Source organism: Canis aureus, chromosome 4, assembly GCF_053574225.1.
Source record: "Canis aureus isolate CA01 chromosome 4, VMU_Caureus_v.1.0, whole genome shotgun sequence".
NCBI classification, from domain to species: Eukaryota; Metazoa; Chordata; class Mammalia; order Carnivora; family Canidae; genus Canis; species Canis aureus.
In genome coordinates, this window is record NC_135614.1 from 62,182,946 (window position 1) to 62,199,824 (window position 16,879).

Here is a 16,879-nt window from a genome sequence, read left to right on the forward strand (position 1 = left end):
TGTCGTTTACTGTTGATAGAACCTTTCACATGTAACCCAGATATTTCTGGGTCCTAGTTCCTTCGTCTGTAAAGTGGGAATACTATTAGAACCCATACCCTAGGGCTTTTGTTAAGGTGAAATATGATAATATACGTGCAGAGCTCAGTCCAGCTCTTGTTACATAGAAGGCGTTCAATGAACAGAAGCTGGTACGATTGCTGTTATTATAATTGTATATATAACATCATTCATATCTTGGTTAAACAAACTTCTCCAGTTATTTTCTCAGCTTCCTGATAAGCATTTCTTGAGAAATGAGTCAATAGAAATCTCTGTGTTCTAAACACTGCCCTCGAATAAGGAATGCAGAGCTCCCTCTGCGAGAAGAAAAACCAGAGATGAATTAAATTAAATTAATCACGCTGTTTATAAATAATTGTCCAAGCAACATGAGACAAGATTTGTTTCCTGGGTACATTGTGCCCTGTGCTGAACAGTTGGGGCTGTTATTTTTTTTTTAATTTATTTATTTATGATAGTCACAGAGAGAGAGAGGCAGAGACATAGGCAGAGGGAGAAGCAGGCTCCATGCACCGGGAGCCCGATGTGGGATTCGATCCCGGGTCTCCAGGATCGCGCCCTGGGCCAAAGGCAGGCGCCAAACCGCTGCGCCACCCAGGGATCCCAAGGGGCTGTTATTTTGAATATGCCTCCTGGCTTTCGAATTACCTGTAGGCATTTCTTTGACCCAAACTAAAACCATGTCCAACAAGTTGGGTACATTCTGTGTGTATTTGTTTTGCCTCCTTTGTTCTGCATGTGCACTTGTTGCTAGGGTGTTAGGGTTCTGTGTACCAGCCCTCTGGTATTGGTGCCCACAACAAAGGGAGCATGCATGCCACTCTGCAGGCCAGACAGACTCCCAAACCACACCCAGCTCCAGAGGTGCCTCAGGTGGTCCGGGGTCGTGATGGGAGGCAGTGTGTGTGCTGTTCTGACCCTTGACCCTGTATCACACTAGAGTCACTTCTGAGCTTTTGCCAGCGGAGCCTAGGTTCCACTTGTAGATATTTTTTTTTTAAGATTTTATTTATTTATTCATGAGAGACACACACACACACACACACACAGAGAGAGAGAGAGAGAGAGAGAGAGAGGCAGAGACACAGGCAGAGGGAGAAGCAGGCTCCATGCAGGGAGCCGGATGCAGGACAGTCCCGGGACTCCAGAATCATACACTGAGCCAAAGCAGACACCCAACTGCTGAGCCACCCAGGCGTCCCTCACTTGTAGAGATTCTATTTAATGGGGCCACATGAAGACCAGAAAGGCATGTTTTAGGGGCTTTGATGTACAGCAGTATTGAGAATGGTTAGTATAGTGGAAAGAGCAGGAAGCCTATGTTGATCACTGAGCAGTCAACATTTTTCAGCATCAATAAAACAGGGAAGTTGTGGATAAGTGTGGGTGTGGGTGTAGCCCATTAGTTCTCAACGAGGCACAGTTTTATATACCAGGGGGATATTTGGCAATGTCTGAAAGCATTTTTGGTTCTACAATTGGTGAGTGCTACAGTCATCCAGTAGATATAGGCCAGGGTTGCTTCTAAGCATCCAACAATGCATGGGCAGCCCCCATCCCCCACCCCAACAAAGAATTGTCTGGCCCCAAATTTCAAAATAGTGCTAAGGTAGAGAAACCCTGCTTTAAGCGAATCCTCTGGGCTTTGCAACATAGAATCTCCTTACCACTGTCAGGGGACAGCAAGAGGAGTCTTTTTTCGGTGCCAGGAGGTATGGGTGTGCTTTTACCTGCCCACTTCAGCACAACCCCTGCACCATGTGGGTCCTCTTAATTCACATCCATTACCAAGACAAGACAGGTTAAAAAAAAAAAGAAAAAGCCCATTGTTTTGTTTATAGAGGACGATTGATGTTATTTCTGGGAAGAAGGGCCCTGAATTTCTGAGGTTAGCGTGTGGCAGTCACCTTGCAGCTAAGCCCTTTCCAGCAGACAGGCTCTATGAGCTTGTTCTCTTACAACATGTACTTGGCAGGGACACAGCCCTCCCGATTTAGTCAGAGCAGCTGTTCAGGAAGGAATCGCCTCCAGAGCACACGAGATCCACCAGAAAACCATACTCCTTGTCAACGTGTGTTTGGGCCTTAGTGTAAGGCTGCAGGTCCCTGGACCACAGAGGTGGTAAAACTCCATCTTATACTAGATGTCGACAAACCAGTGTGTCCAGAAGAGGGCAAAACCCATGACTTTCCTTGCAGAACTAATGACCTGCGAGGGACAATGTCAGGAACAAGGGTTGCTAAGCTAAGAGCATAAAGATTCAGGTCATAAGCGTTGCTTTTATTTATCTAAGGACTGTCCCAGGAAAAAGAGATTTGGCGTGTTCTGCAAGGTCCCAGGGGAAAGCAGTAGGGATGAAAGATTGAAGTTTTAAGAGTATGCATTTCAGCACGGAATGGAATGGACTGCCTTACTAGGATATTCCTAATACGGAGAATAAGTAGAATAAAATAGAAGGAGAAAATTGGATGACCTCCCAGTGACGAAGCGGTGATGGATATTGGTCACTGAAAGCATTGGCTGAATTAGCATGGCTGAGCAAGCCATGGGATGTCTAAGGAGACACCCTCAGACCCCTCCTTTGTAGTTGTGTGAGTTACAGAATCACAAGGAGTCCTCCCGCAGTGCAGTTAAACTCAAGAATGAGCAAAACCTACTTCAACCAGCATAATATCTCATTTGGTTGAAGCTGGAGACCTTCTGGAAAGATTGCCAGTGGGTAGAAATGTGCCAGAGGTAATATTGTTAATTTCAGGGGCTGTTTTGTTTTGGTTTATGATTCCTCTGGCTGTCTCTGGATGGTAGGAAATTTAGACGTAACTAAGGAAGGAAATTCATCCCCAGGCTCTCTAGATGCTCAGTGCTTACTTACATAGCTGATTTGATGCCTGAGATTCCATTTGAGGAAAATACTGTCGTATCTACCCATCAGGATAATTTTCTATTGTTTGAGCCTTTAATATGAACACAATTACTATTTAAATATGTTCATAGAGAAGGGCCCCGAGGTTGGGTTTCAAGAGACATCCCCCTCAATCTGATCTTTATATTCTTCCTTTTTTACATAGAGATGTCAGGACCAGGACTTTAGGCTCTGGAAATAACAAGGCAGGATCCCAAGCTAGCAGGAACCAGAGTACCAGTAGAGCAGTTTAGTGTTATGGCTAAAAGCATAGGACCTGGTATTTGATGGACCTCAGTTTGACTTCAGGTCCTGCCACCTTGAAGCTGTGTGACCCTGGGCAAGTTGCTTGACCTCTCTATGCTTCAGTTTCTTCCTGTGCAAAATGGTTCTTGCCTCATAAGACTGTTATGAGGTTTGTGTAAGATCCTGTACACATGGATCCTGGAATACATAAATTATTGATAAACTGTGTTCTCAATATCATAATCATCTTTCCAGGCAAAAAGTCAGGAAGACAGGTTCATAGAAGGCTCCTACTGCTGGAAGACTTGTTCACTGTCAGAATGGGTGGTGAAGGGAAATGGTTTGGTGCCCAAGTCACCATAATATCCTCCTGATAAGGGGCAGGATAGTTGCTGAGCAATAGGTTCAGAAATACTTTGCCTGCAAGGACAGGGGAACTGTGGAGAAAGGAGGCATGCAGAAAGTTCTAGCTGCTGCTCTACTAGAAATGTGATGAAATTGTCTTCAAGCCCTGAGTGAGGAAACCCAGCGAAAGGCTTCTGGTTATAGAAACAAACAATTGTGTGCACTCTGGGTTATATTCAAGCAAAGAGCCAGGAACCTACTTTTCTCAAAAAGATTTCTGAATGTCTTTTCTTGTTTCTGTGCATATTTCAGGTTATTTTTAACAAGATTCTTAGAAACATTTCGCAGTTAGAATTGTTCTTGGAGAGCCTTTTATTCTCTAAGAAATTAGTGAATCTATATTTTGATAAACCTGACAAACAAATATATTTGGTGTCTGTTCCTGTTCCTTTACTCTTTCCAGACTTTTATTTCCTTTGCTGGCTGGTGTAGTGTAATTTGTTCCTCTCTTTGTGAATTAGCATTGCCTGCTTTAAGTTTCTGGCTTTGGGGAAAGGAGTATACATGTGTGTGTATCCATGTATATGTGTGCATATGTGGATACATATATATGGTAGCCATGTATAATAATTAGATGCTTCCGGAATAATTTGGTTTCCTGGTCCAGACATTCCCCCCTCCCCCATTCCTCCTCCTTCCTTCCCCTCCCTTCTTCTCCTCCTTCTATATCATCATCATTGTAACACCTACCATTTACTGACCACTGCTTTATATGCAGGGTATTGAACTAAGTGTATTACATGTGCCATCTTATTGAATCTTTAATATACTCTATGGAGCAGGTATTATTATTATTCTCATTTTACTGATGAAGAAACTGAGACTCAGAGAGATTAATTTGGCCAGTTCTTACAGCTGGTGAGGGTTAGGACCAGGGTTCTCACACATGTTCATCTGATTTCAAAGTCTTTGCTGTAAACCACTAAGCTATTAACTGCTAGTTAACTGCAAACTCTGAAAAAATATAGAACTTTTGGGTCTTAGACACGAGGAAGGCTTCAGAAGTGATCTGGTTACATATTCCAGCCAGGGCAGTGATCTCTCCTATAACTTTTCTGATAGCTGTCTATCTCCCCTCCTGAGGAGAGGCAGCTCATTATTATCCAAAGCAAGACATTCTATTGTTTGAACAGTCCTAATTGTTGCAGATTTTGGTCAAATTTTACTTGTCTATATCATAGCATTGTAAAAACTTAGAGTTTTATAGCTGGAAGTGATAACAGAGCTTGAGTATTCCAGCAGTTTTGAAACACATTTTTTTTTCAGGTGTGGAAATCTTTTGTTCAAATGGAATCTTAAAAATCTTAAAAATGAAATTTTATCACTGCTTTGATCAAGACAGATGCTCATATGGGCATGTGCATGTAAATGGCCTACAACCCCCTTCCTCCAGGGTCTCCTATGGCCACTCCATGGGGTTGTATGTTAGTCTTAGGAAGAGAATAACCTGAAGTAGACTGATGAACCCAGTATTTTACAGATAAGAAAATTGAGGTTCAAAGACTTAAGATGTTTGCTTAAGAGAAAGCTGCTATATCTGGAGAACTAAGATCTGAATCTGAGTCTCAGACCTCTTAGCCCATTCTCACTTATTCATACACATAGTGCCTTATTATTATTTTTTTTTACATTTCTAATGTGGACCAGGCACTGTTTTTTCCATATTCTATGGGAGAGGCCTAGGCAGGCAAGATCTTTGCCATTAAGGAGCTCACAGTCGAGATTTTGCCATTCCATTTCTTTTTTGATGGCTTGAGCCCTTGGAAACCACACACACGCACATGCACACACACACACATGCACACGCACACACACGCACACACAATCTGACCATCCTGGGCAATGTCCCCTGCATTCAGTCCAGTTTGCCAATAACTTTCCAAAAGAATGGGCTCTAGAATTCAACTCAAAGCTATGCACACATTTGATAATTTTAGGGTGACCTTTTCTTGACAGTATTGCATATTATAATTTATTTTTTCTTTCTTTGATTTTCTTTTGAGACTATGTGTAAACTATAAACATGGAGAGACGATCTATTTCATGTGCATCATTCAAGAGAATGGAAAGGCCATTCAGGCAAGTAGGATTTTAAACTATGAATGTCAGCCAGTTTGAGTTGTAATAGAACAACTTTGAGCCACATAGTGGGATTGGCAGTGGACGAGGAGTGACGGGCATATAAAGCTTTTCTTGCCTGATCAAGTCTGTTGTCCAGCTCATTTCCCTCAATTCTTTCCCGACCTAACTCTCTGTGCAATGTGCATGCAGGACTGATCAGTCTTCCCCCAAATAAATAGTGAGTTCTCCTAGTCTGGATTGTTTCTACTGCCCTAAATGCTCTTTCTCGATTTCCTGCCTGGCATAAGTCTACTCATCCTTTAAGGCAGGGTTCCAACATGAGTTCTCTGAACTTCCCTGATCTCTGGGCCCTCAGTCTCTGAGCAATAACCAATCACTTCCCCCTCTGGGCTCCCTTACCACCTGCCTCTCCTTCTCTTGGAAGCTTAGTTCATCACAAAGGATCTTAGGTACTCTAATGCACCTGAGCATCTCTCCTCCCTTGGGCAGCTTGCCAAGAGTGGATCATTTTCTTACCTGCAGTGGCTGGGAGCAAGGGTCCCTGTCCAGTGAAGATGCACTGGAGGTGCGTGCTGGTGTAGTGAGACACTCATTGGATTGCCCGATTGGGATCCTGGCTCTACCTGGAACACATGTTTGACTTAGAACAAGTTACTAGGACTTCATGCCACTCAACCAGAACCTGCAAATAATAAGACCTAGGTCAAAGGATTGTTGTGAAAATTATATCAGGTGATTCTATCATTTGTTTAGCACAATAAAAGGCACATAATAAGTATTGGCTATTTTTCTTATGGGTCCGTACTTTTAAGGCATTTTCTTCTAGATATTTTTAGATCCAGTCATATTGAAACAGTTGAGCTGAAAAAGCAGGTGATCAGCCTCATTCCCCAAAGACTCAAAGTTCCAATCCTTTTATTTGTCATTGAGAAATGTGGTAGGCAATGGGGAAAAAAAAATCTCACCAGGAGAATGGTTTGACCTTAGTTATATGTGTATATTGAGAAGTAGCGTAAGAAGTGCATTAGGATTGGAACAAGCCATGCCCACTGAGTTGATCTTGAACTTTGGCATATTGAAACACGGACATATCTGAAGTTGGTGACAGAATTAAAACTGCTTTGGGAATACATTTGTCCAGGGGCCAAAAGGTAGGCATTTCAAACTGTGCAAACTCAGCTGGTTGGGTCTTTTCTACAAGTAGCACAAAATAGCAAGAAGAGTGCTGGCCTGTGATTTTAGAGCTTCCACCCTGTGGGTGTATTGCATTATGCCTTTGCTAAGACTCTGTGTTCTCTGCAATTCAGTTTTCTCATCTGTCTGATAGGAACTTTTGTCACTTGCCTACCACGTTCACAACTCCTAACATATCAGCATTCTACCCATACTATTATTTATTTAGTATTTACCTTTATTCTTTTTTTTTACTATTTACCTTTAAATCCATTTTAATATTTACTATTTACCTTTAAATACATTTTTTTAAATGCTGCATTTTTTTTCAGTAGACAGGATAGGGAAAGCAAGGCTTTAATTTTTTTTTATTTATTTTTTAAGGCAGGAAAGGGCAAGGTGAGGAGGGGAGAGAGAATCTTAAGCAGGCTCCACACCCAGTGTGAAGCCCAATGTGGGGCTTCATCTCACTACCCCAAGACTGGACCTGAACTGAAATCAAGAGTCAGACACTTATTCGACCAAGCCACCCAGGTGCCCCTAATACATTTTTAATCTAAATAAGTGTATTTGTAAAAACTAACAAACATATCATAACCTTGAACGCAAAATCATATAGAGTAGATTACTTTAAATATAAATGCAATGAAAACACATTATTATTTGTATATATTATTATTACTAAAATTTAACTTGATCCCATTGCTTGCCAAAGGCTCTGATTCTAAGGCCTGCTCTCCATTTGTTAGGTATTAGAAACTTGCTAATGCCAGGGTGGGGGCAACTAAGTCTTTTCTTTAAAATAAGCAGAATGAAAAAAAATAAGCAGAATGAGTGGAAGAAGTATCAGATACCCTTATTGTGATTCAAATTATTTAATGCTGTGCCCTTTGTTTGACGTATCACCTGTGGAACACATCCTATATTTGGGAAATACTGGATCTTCCAGAGTCCATATTCTATTCTGGTAGATAGTGAATGTAAAAACAAAGGAAGAAATTGACCTAGGGCATTGCCTTTTGAGTGATTGAACTTACTCGTAACTTAATACAAGTCTACATGCTCACTGTTTATAGACAATTCCATTAATTTTTGTCAGCGAATTACAGCCAAGCATTCTATGTTTTCATCACATAAAGAACACCTACAAAAATTGCTTTGTGTATCTCTTTACATTTTTAAATCCTCATATTTATGATTCATCATTACATCTTATTTCATCTTCAGTGTCACAAAAACCTATAACCATTCCCTCGTTCACTCTGCTAAAATACACTGTGTGCATTTCGGTGCTTCTACTCTGATTCCTTGTGGAGCATCATTGAGTGCTTCATCTTGTAGCTCTGGCTCTTCCCACCCACCTGTACTTCCTCTTTGCAGCCCTGTTAAGTCTCTGGCCTAAAGTGCTGCCTCAGGTGTGAGTATAATAACTGGATATACACTTGCTAGAAGAATCTTATACTCCTATAAGCACAGGAGTTACCTGAGAGCATTTTTTAAAAATGCAAGTGTCAAGGCACCTGGGTGGCTCAGTCGGTTGAACGTCTATCTGCCTTTGGTTCAGGTCATGATCCCAGGTCCTGGGATTCAGCCCCACATTGAGGGTGTCTGTTCAGCAGGGAGCCTGCTTGTCCCTCTCCCTCTGCCCCTTCCCCCCACTCATGCTATTGCTCTCTCTCAAATACATAAATAAAATATCTTTTAAAAAATGCAGATGTATGCTGCCCCACCTGACCCCTGCCCTCTTACTCCTACTGACAGAGAGGTCAGGTGTGGATCCTGGGAATCTGAATTTATTGTTAAGTTCCCAAGATAATTCTGGCACACATAACCTCTAGACCACTTTGTGAATGATGACTTAGCTAGTGATTTTTCTCCTTTTGCCCTGTTCCTACTCTTTCCCTCTTCCTTCTCCTCACCCTTCTTCTTCTGGAACATAGGTAATTATAAGTCTATTTCATGAAGTGTTAATATTACACTTCACCACAAAACTCTTCCCTGGGACTTCCCTGGGACTCTTCCCTATGTTCCCCAGTGGACAGCATTCCTGGTTTGGGAGGCAGAGTGCCTGATTCATCGCAATGGCCCCACCATCCGCATCAACCAATCTATGCCCCTACATTGACCTTCTTCCTCTTCTGAAATTGAAATAATATTCTTCCTTATGGAGGAATCTTAATCCTTAAAATCTTAATCTTTAAGATTGAACATGGAAAAAGATACAAAAATGTTTTGTAAATTGTAGAAGATTCTACTAAAACCATTAAAACAAGAAACTGTACTTGAAAAAGTCATGTGTTGAAATGTCGGAGGTTCTTTCTCAATGATGTTTTGCATCAGGGATTTTGAGCGGCTCTGCCAATGTTTCTGCTCAAGCATATGTTTGAGGAGAGACAGTTGTGGTCTCACTGCATTTTAAGTGGTGGCATCTCAGCTACCCTATCCTATCCTACCCAGATCCCTTTAACAGCTTTGCAATGTAATTTCACAGATTCAGAAATTGAGGTCTTTCAGATTCTTTAATACAAATCCAAAAATTACCCTCTCTGTGTTTGCAGCAAAACCTCTTCCCTCCCTACAGAATATAAAGTATCAGATACTAACAATAGAATATTAAAAGCCAAATTCAAGCAATTACCCACAGCTTTGGAGAACAGTCCCACACACAGCTGGTGCCCAATCAGAAGGTCTGTATCTGTCACCCACCATCTCTGCTACTCCTAGAATCAGAATGTCAGGGCTGCAGAGGATCTTCTAGATAATCCTCCTCCTCCCCATTTAGCAAGTGGGGAAAGTGAGGCACAAGGAAGAGAGTGAGTCATCAGAGGTTCCTGTGGATGAAAGCCAATATGGTGTTCTTTGCCGGGTCCCTGTGTTCTGGTTGCTATACCCTGCATGTTCACGTAGCCTGAATAGGAGTGGCGCAGACCTCCAACGGTGATTCTGTGGTCACCTCTATCTTTATTTGACACTCTGGCAGCATTGTATGAGAGAGCCAATGTAGCCTTTGGAAACACTCCTCAAAGAGCCTCCTTCACTCTCCCCACCTGCTCTGGAGCCTTTGCGTACCCCACTCTGTGGCTCTCACCAGCCCTCACCATCCTGCCTTGTTGCCCATCTTCTGTCTTCATTCTTTACTGTGTTTATTCACCCAACCTCTCTCTTTGACTATGTCCTCGGACTTTTCTCCTGCCTCTTTGCGGGGCTTTTTTCCTTTCCATCTTCATCTCCCCAGTTTCACATCACAGAAAATATATGTGCCACTTGGCAAATATTTTCTTTTAGTGAGTTTGGGAGGGAGGAGGGGTTCGCACCTTCATGAATATCCCAGTCACATTGTGCTTCAGTAAAAGGAGGAGCCGCATCACCCTGCAGGCTTCCCACAGGTGGAATAGACGTGAACCTCGGCACATACCTCTTTTACCTTGGAATGTGTCGCAGTGGGACAAGGAAATGCTAGAGACCTAGCCCCACCTGAACACAGGGCTTAGCTGTGGCAGTTCTCAAGACAATGAGTGACGATATATCAGGACAGTTAAAAGCACAGACTTTAGTATCAAAATTGACCTAAATGTAAGATCTGATCCTACTATTTTTCAACTGACTAAATCTGGGTAAATTATTTAACCTTTCTGAAATTCGGTTTCCTTGTCTCTTAAATGGTTGTAAAAGTCACAGTTAAGGCATATAACATAGCTTCATGTGTGGCCTGTTTTTATTATTGCTAATAATGGTAATAATAAGTATAATAATAAAGGGAATTTGGCCAATGGGAAATTAGAACCCCTTCCTTCCTTCCTATTCATTATTTTTTTCCTTTAATAGATATTTTCAATGAATGAGACATAAAAAATGGAGGGACGTATGTAAAGACTTGAGGCTGCGTCTTGAGTTATCTAGAGAGCTTATACTTGAAAATAGCATGGAAGAAGGAATCTATAGCCAAAGATGAATCAAAAGCTATGGTCAGAGCAAGTAGCAAACTCAGAAATAGTTAGATCTCGATATTTAGGTAAGAAATCTTGCATATTCTATTGCAATAAGAATAGTCTTCCAACCGGAAAGATGAGACTATTATAGGGAGAAGGTTGCTGTCCAAGATTCATGAAAAGCATTTAACTGTCTCTGAGCCAAGGTGTATTACCTCTCAGAGGATTAAAGGAACTGGTTGATAAGATCTCTGGCACTCTTTTGAGGGCAGGGGAAGTGAGGGCAGGCTGGAGACCAGTAAATATTACCCCAGTTCTTAAAAAAGACTAAAGCTGGATTCCAGAAACTGTAGACTCCTAGCTTGAAATAGGCCTTATCAAAATTCTAAGACAGCTATTACACAAATGATTTGTGAGCAAGAGTCAATATTGTTTCATTAAAAAACAATTCATGCCAACTAATTTCATTATCAGGATAGATTTATTGCATGGCAGAAACATTTCAGCAAAGCACTGGATAAAGCCTTCCACGGGTGGGTTTATTCTCAGGCACACTGAATGGTAGCTGTTTGCTGGGAAGGCAGTCTGCTTTAGCTCTGTCCTAATCTCTGTTGATTAGGTTTTGTTGTGGTTGTTGTTATTGTTTGTTTTGCTTGTTTTTATCTTGACCAAAAATTGAGAACCTAGCAGGCAGATGACACTAAGTCGAAAGATCTAGGTAGCAGTAAATTATCTGATCTGTGTGCTTATGAAACCCTTGAAGTCTAGTTTGAATGGGTGCTAAATGATCATATCTGGGATGTAGCAGTTGTTACGATTTAGAATGATCTCAATTAACTAAAATGATACCAAACCTATAAAATGAAATTTCTGTGAGACTAATGTAATGGCTTGTATTTTGGCATAAGTAAATAAAATAAAATAGGCTGCACCAATGTAATAAAGAGCCACAGGAATCGACAGCTGTTTGTGTCAAAGATACAAATTGGCAACAAACAAACTCCTGTAAGCCAATATTGCCATTGTCAGGAATGAATTTAGTGTTGACCATATTCATAGAAGTAAACCAAATTGATGATGAAATGTGCATGATACATACAAGTCAGGCTCATCGGGTAGATTTGTGCTCTTTCCAGGCTGTGTTACAAGAGATAATCACAATAAGATTGTTTTCAGAGGACAGTGATCATTATGGGCAATAATCCGGAAACCATGATATATAATGAACTAGTAAAGAAAATGGGAACTTGTAGCCTGGAGAAGAGAAAACTTGGAGGTTATAATTAGCAGAGAGAAGAATTTTGAGTGGGCCCAGAGGGCACAGTCGTTCCACTGGGTTGAAATGATAGGAAGGTGGATTTGGGCTGAACGTTAATAAGTTCTTTTTCTAACTGAAGTTGCTCAAAAATAATAAAGGCCTGGCGGGTCACTGGAGACTCCCAAGTAGGGTCTAAAGGACCACCCGGCTGCATGGCACGAGGGGCTCGTGTGCACTGGGTGGGCCCTTTGCAGAGATCTTCGAGGCCATCCATTCCAATGCTAAGGTGCTATGATCTCCCCTCTCTAGGGATGCGGTGGAGTGTGGTGGCCAATGGGAGAGTCACTGCCACCCTCCAGCAACTTCTTCCTTGGTGGCTGCTCACCCCAGTGACCCTTAGGCCCTGGGGCAGTGACTCCGAAGACAGCCATCCCTCCGAAAGAGGGCAGATTGTAAGCTGCCGCTTGAGTGGGACTGCTCCTGCCCTTCCCTCCATCCCGCCTCGCACCTGGCAGCCCGCGCCCCCCACCCCCGGGGAGTGTCTCGGGCTCCGGCAGGTGGCGCTGGAGGGCATCAGGGGACTGGCCACCTCCTGGTTCCCTGGGGTTCCTCCTCCTGCAATCCCTTCCCCTGCGCAGGGATAGTTTTCCAACCCCACCCCCCACCCCTGCACTCCCCTCCTGGCATCTCGCCCTTGTCTCACACTCTCTGTTGTCCCCAATACGTCCCCTTACTGTTCCTGGTCTGTCTGTCTCATGTTCCAAACACGATCGCTCGCTGTGTCCTATCTCAGTCCTAGATGTCTCCAAATACGCCTCCTTCGCTGTGTCTGCTCACAGACGTTGTCAAATACATCCTCGGGGCGCCTGTCGTGGTCAGAGCCGTGTTCCAGAAGCTCGCATTTCTTGCTTGTTCATGGCTGTCACAGTCCTGTCCAGACCGCTCACTGTCTCGTCTCTGTCCTGTTCTGGGCCAGACGCTAACCCGCTTGCTCCCCGGGGTCTGGGTCCAAACCTGTGTCCCTGTGTCAGGTGCACACCTCCACTCGCTCTTCCTTAAAGGCCGGTGTCAGCCCTCTTCAGGTGTGCCCCATTTCTTTACCTTGGAAGACACAGGAGCAGAGATCCAGCAGAGGGGGACAGTCTCCGCGGCACCCCCGGAGCGCAGCCCAGACAGCTGCTCCCGAGCCTGTGCCCAGGCCCTGCTGCTCTGAGATGCTGGCTTCCCTCTTGGACTAGAACCTGGCGTCTTCCTTTCTAGAGCCTTGGGCAGGGCCAACAGTATCGTCGTGCTTATTAAAGACTCTGCAGTCTTGCCCTGGAGCTGGCGGAGCAGCCCGTGGTAGCAGCTTAAAAGCCTTGAGTCTGACCTTGTTGCTCCCAAAGGAGAGAAGTGCTGGCAGCTCCCACGGCAGAGACGTGACCCACCTGCAGCCCACCTGCAGCCCGCAGGTGGAGGAGGGCGGAGCTGAGCAGTGCTGGGGCGCTTGACTTGAAGTCAGGGACCCCAACTGCAGCCCTGGCTCTGCTCCTAACATGCCGTGAGGTGTTGGCCCATGCCCTTCCGTTCCTGGACCTCACTTTCTACGTCCATGAACTGACGTTTAGACTCAGGGATCTCCAAGATCCCTCTCCATTTCTAGGACCACAGGATGCTGCTACATCCCTCAGCTACCTCGAAAAGCCGTGGCTTGCCTGCCTTTTGACTTTGTTTCCAAGGAACTACCCTCCTCATTTGGGCCTTCTGGACTCTTGATCTTGCCAACATGGCCCTCCAGATGAACCCGGATATCTTTTCTTCAAAGCTGAGTCTTTGGCTCTTACCAACTGCCCCAGAGTAAAGGTCGCAGGGAAGTAAACACTGCCGTGTCCCAGAGCCAGGGGAGGTGTTAACAGTGATCTTGGCTGTGATTTGATAGCATCTCAGGACTTTATCATTCTCAGTATTCCTGCTGCTTAAGAGATGTCAGTTATCATTTCCACTGACATTGACTTTAGTTCTGGAAGTGAACTGGACAGGAAAGAGACTGGAATAAAGAAGAAAAGATTGCCCCCAAACCATCTAAATGCCAAAAAAAAAAAAAAAAATCTCTGCCCTTTGAAGGCTTAATCTCTTATTGGGGAGAAAGTCATGCCTTAGGGAAGGGAAAAAACCTCTAAAGAGAAATGTTACTTAGTACTCCTGAATGCTGTTGAGAAATATTGTACCACACAGAATGTTCCGTGTCTAGGCTGGAACTCTCGGTGATCAGTGGAGATCACGTTGAACTGGGGATTTAGTCTCATCCAGGATGAAGACAGTTTATGTAAGTCCTAACTGGCACCTTGACTCTGGCTGGGACAATCTCCTTTGCTTTTTCAAGTCCCTGTTCTCTGCCCACCACATTCCTGCTTAGGGGGCAACCACCATCTTGAGGATGGTCCTTAATACAAAGGGGGCAGCAGCAAGGTTCTGAGTCCCAAGGCCCTGAACCTGGCGATGACACCCAAAGTCTCTGCTCTGCGTTACATGCTGCCCATTGCCCCTGTGAGCACGAGGGCACGATGGATGTGGTAGAGAAGCACCGTGGGCAGTGATTCATTGCTGACTGTGTGTGACCCTCAACCTCCCTGGCCTCTGAAAGAATCCCTCTTGCCAACTTCGCAAAGTTGTTGTGGAGATAAAGAAGATAATTTTTGTGAAAACATTCTGTAAATCATAAAATGCCATTTTCTATGCTTATTATTACTTTGGATACTCAGGCTCCCAACGACTGGGAATTTCTTCATCAAGAGCTGAATCAATTTAGAGAATAAGCTTCCCGAGTTGAAAAATGATACCAAGGGAGCATCTTTCGGGGATTCTTTCTTCCAAATCCATCCCTCCTCATTTGGTTACTGCACACACCCATGCTGCAAATTTATGTATCAGAAACATTCTCATTTGAAGGGATATTGTTGTTCTTAAAGGAATCAGTAGAAGAAGATGGTGACCACAGGCTAATTTGGGTAAGAATGAGCCTCACTTTCGTGTAACTTCAAAGTCACATGACATAAATTCAAATGCCTTTTTGCCATGAAAACATTTATTTGGAGAAAAAGACCTGGGTCATCGAAATTATCTCCACTCTGTAAATGTTATATACATATATAAATATGTATATATATATATATATATATATATAAATTCTGTGAAAATAAAAAATTCAAACATGGACTAATTATGAATGAGCAGCTGACAAGACTGTTACATAAAGAATCTATTGAGCTACTGAAACAGATACTTTTAAGATTTTTGTCTAATATGATAGGCAGTGTACATTTTTGTTAATTATGGTGTAATGCTATTTAGCCACCACCTAAATTTTGTTTACATTTTCAAAAAAGTAGAATCAGAGTGGGACCACTCAATACAGTTTATAAAACACTGAGTGGCCTGTGTAATCAATATGCAATGTACATGTGTGCCTGGTATATAGAACATGGAATTTAATTATATAATTTCAAAGGATTGCAAATTTTAATGATGGTTGTATCTTTGGTTTTATGAAATTATTAGCTATACCTTTGATTTATTTGAAGCTAAAGCTTTGAAGGTACTGAGATCCCTCATTCTAATTTGCCTCTGTGGAAAGCACTCTTGGCTTTATGATGATCTGTTTTTTGATGCAGTTCCCAGGAATGCATTCTGGGAAAAACAGGAACCTACATAGACTTGTTTTTGTAATAGAAAAATTCTAATTATTGATAAATATTGATAAATCACACATGTTTATATTTATGCATTCTGTACATGTTTATATAAATTATATATCGAGGAAATCTTAAGTCTCAAAAGGAATAACTGAATTTTGAATCCACAATAAAATGCCAAAGTCAATCCCATGCCTCAGTTTTGTGGAGCTTCTTTGTAACTTTGGTAGCCCAGCCCATCTCTTAGAAGCTTTGGTGTTTGAAGCTGGAGAATTTTCTGTTTCCAAGCATCAGATTCCCCTAAAGGTAAAGCCAGAAGCCCAAGACTCTTAGATAATGTGCTTCTACCTGTCTGCCTGTCTGCCACCTTTGTTAGGGCCTCATGCACTAGGACAGATCCCTCTGCCTCGGTCAACCCTAGAGCAGAGGACGGGGAAGGATCCAGCCCAGCCACTCTCAGGGCACACACCGCAGGAGCCATTCAAGGCAACGTGACAGCTGTATAGCTAGAGGTCTTGGATTGAGATTAGTAAGCATGGGCTTCCTGACTGAAATCTTTTTTGGTGTCATGAATCATCCAAGAGTCTGGAGTCCAGCTCCTTTACCCTGGAGCCCCTGGGATGTTAGGCCTAGAGCAGGTGTTTATGAAATACAGGCTCAATCTCTTCTGAGTATGGGGCAATGGAAAAATGCCGTCAGTATTCAGGAGAGGTACTCATCGCAACTGTTCTGTTGAATCCTTGGAGCCTCCATCATCTCACATATAAAATACAGGAGGTGGACAAGAATTAGGTTTTCAAATCAAAATCCTTTCTTCGTACACAAATTTACTGGGAGCCCCATTGCACATAGGTCAGCGTAAGCTAGGGAACAGATAGATTTGGATCCCCCATCTCTGCTCATTACTATTATAATATAATCATTATAGCATATAAAATTATAATGTAATATATTATGCATTCTAATATAATAATTATATCCCTAGAAGGAGCCTTCTTTGTGACCTCAGTAGCTGGGCTGGGCTTTTTCTTTTTTTTTTTCTTTTTTAAAGATTTTATTTGTTTATTTGAGAGAAAGCTCACATGTGAGCACAAGGTGAGAGAGGGGTAGTGGGAAAGGGAGAAGCAGATTCCCTGCAGAGCAGAGAGCT

General features: G+C 42.8%; 1 protein-coding gene across 5 annotated transcripts in view; it reads left to right on the forward strand.

Moving 5' to 3' along the window:
* Positions 1-16,879, forward strand: part of HTR4 (5-hydroxytryptamine receptor 4) — a 173,268-nt gene that overhangs the window by 126,749 nt on the left and 29,640 nt on the right. For 3 of the 5 annotated variants that reach the window (XM_077895966.1, XM_077895965.1, XM_077895968.1), the window contains one exon: positions 12,368-15,914. The exons of the other annotated variants lie outside the window; for them this stretch is intronic. In XM_077895966.1, coding sequence (XP_077752092.1) covers positions 12,368-12,458 — 91 coding nt within the window. In that variant the 3' untranslated portion in view covers positions 12,459-15,914. Of the gene's footprint in view, positions 1-12,367; positions 15,915-16,879 lie in introns of those variants that run through there. 5 annotated transcript variants of the gene reach the window in all.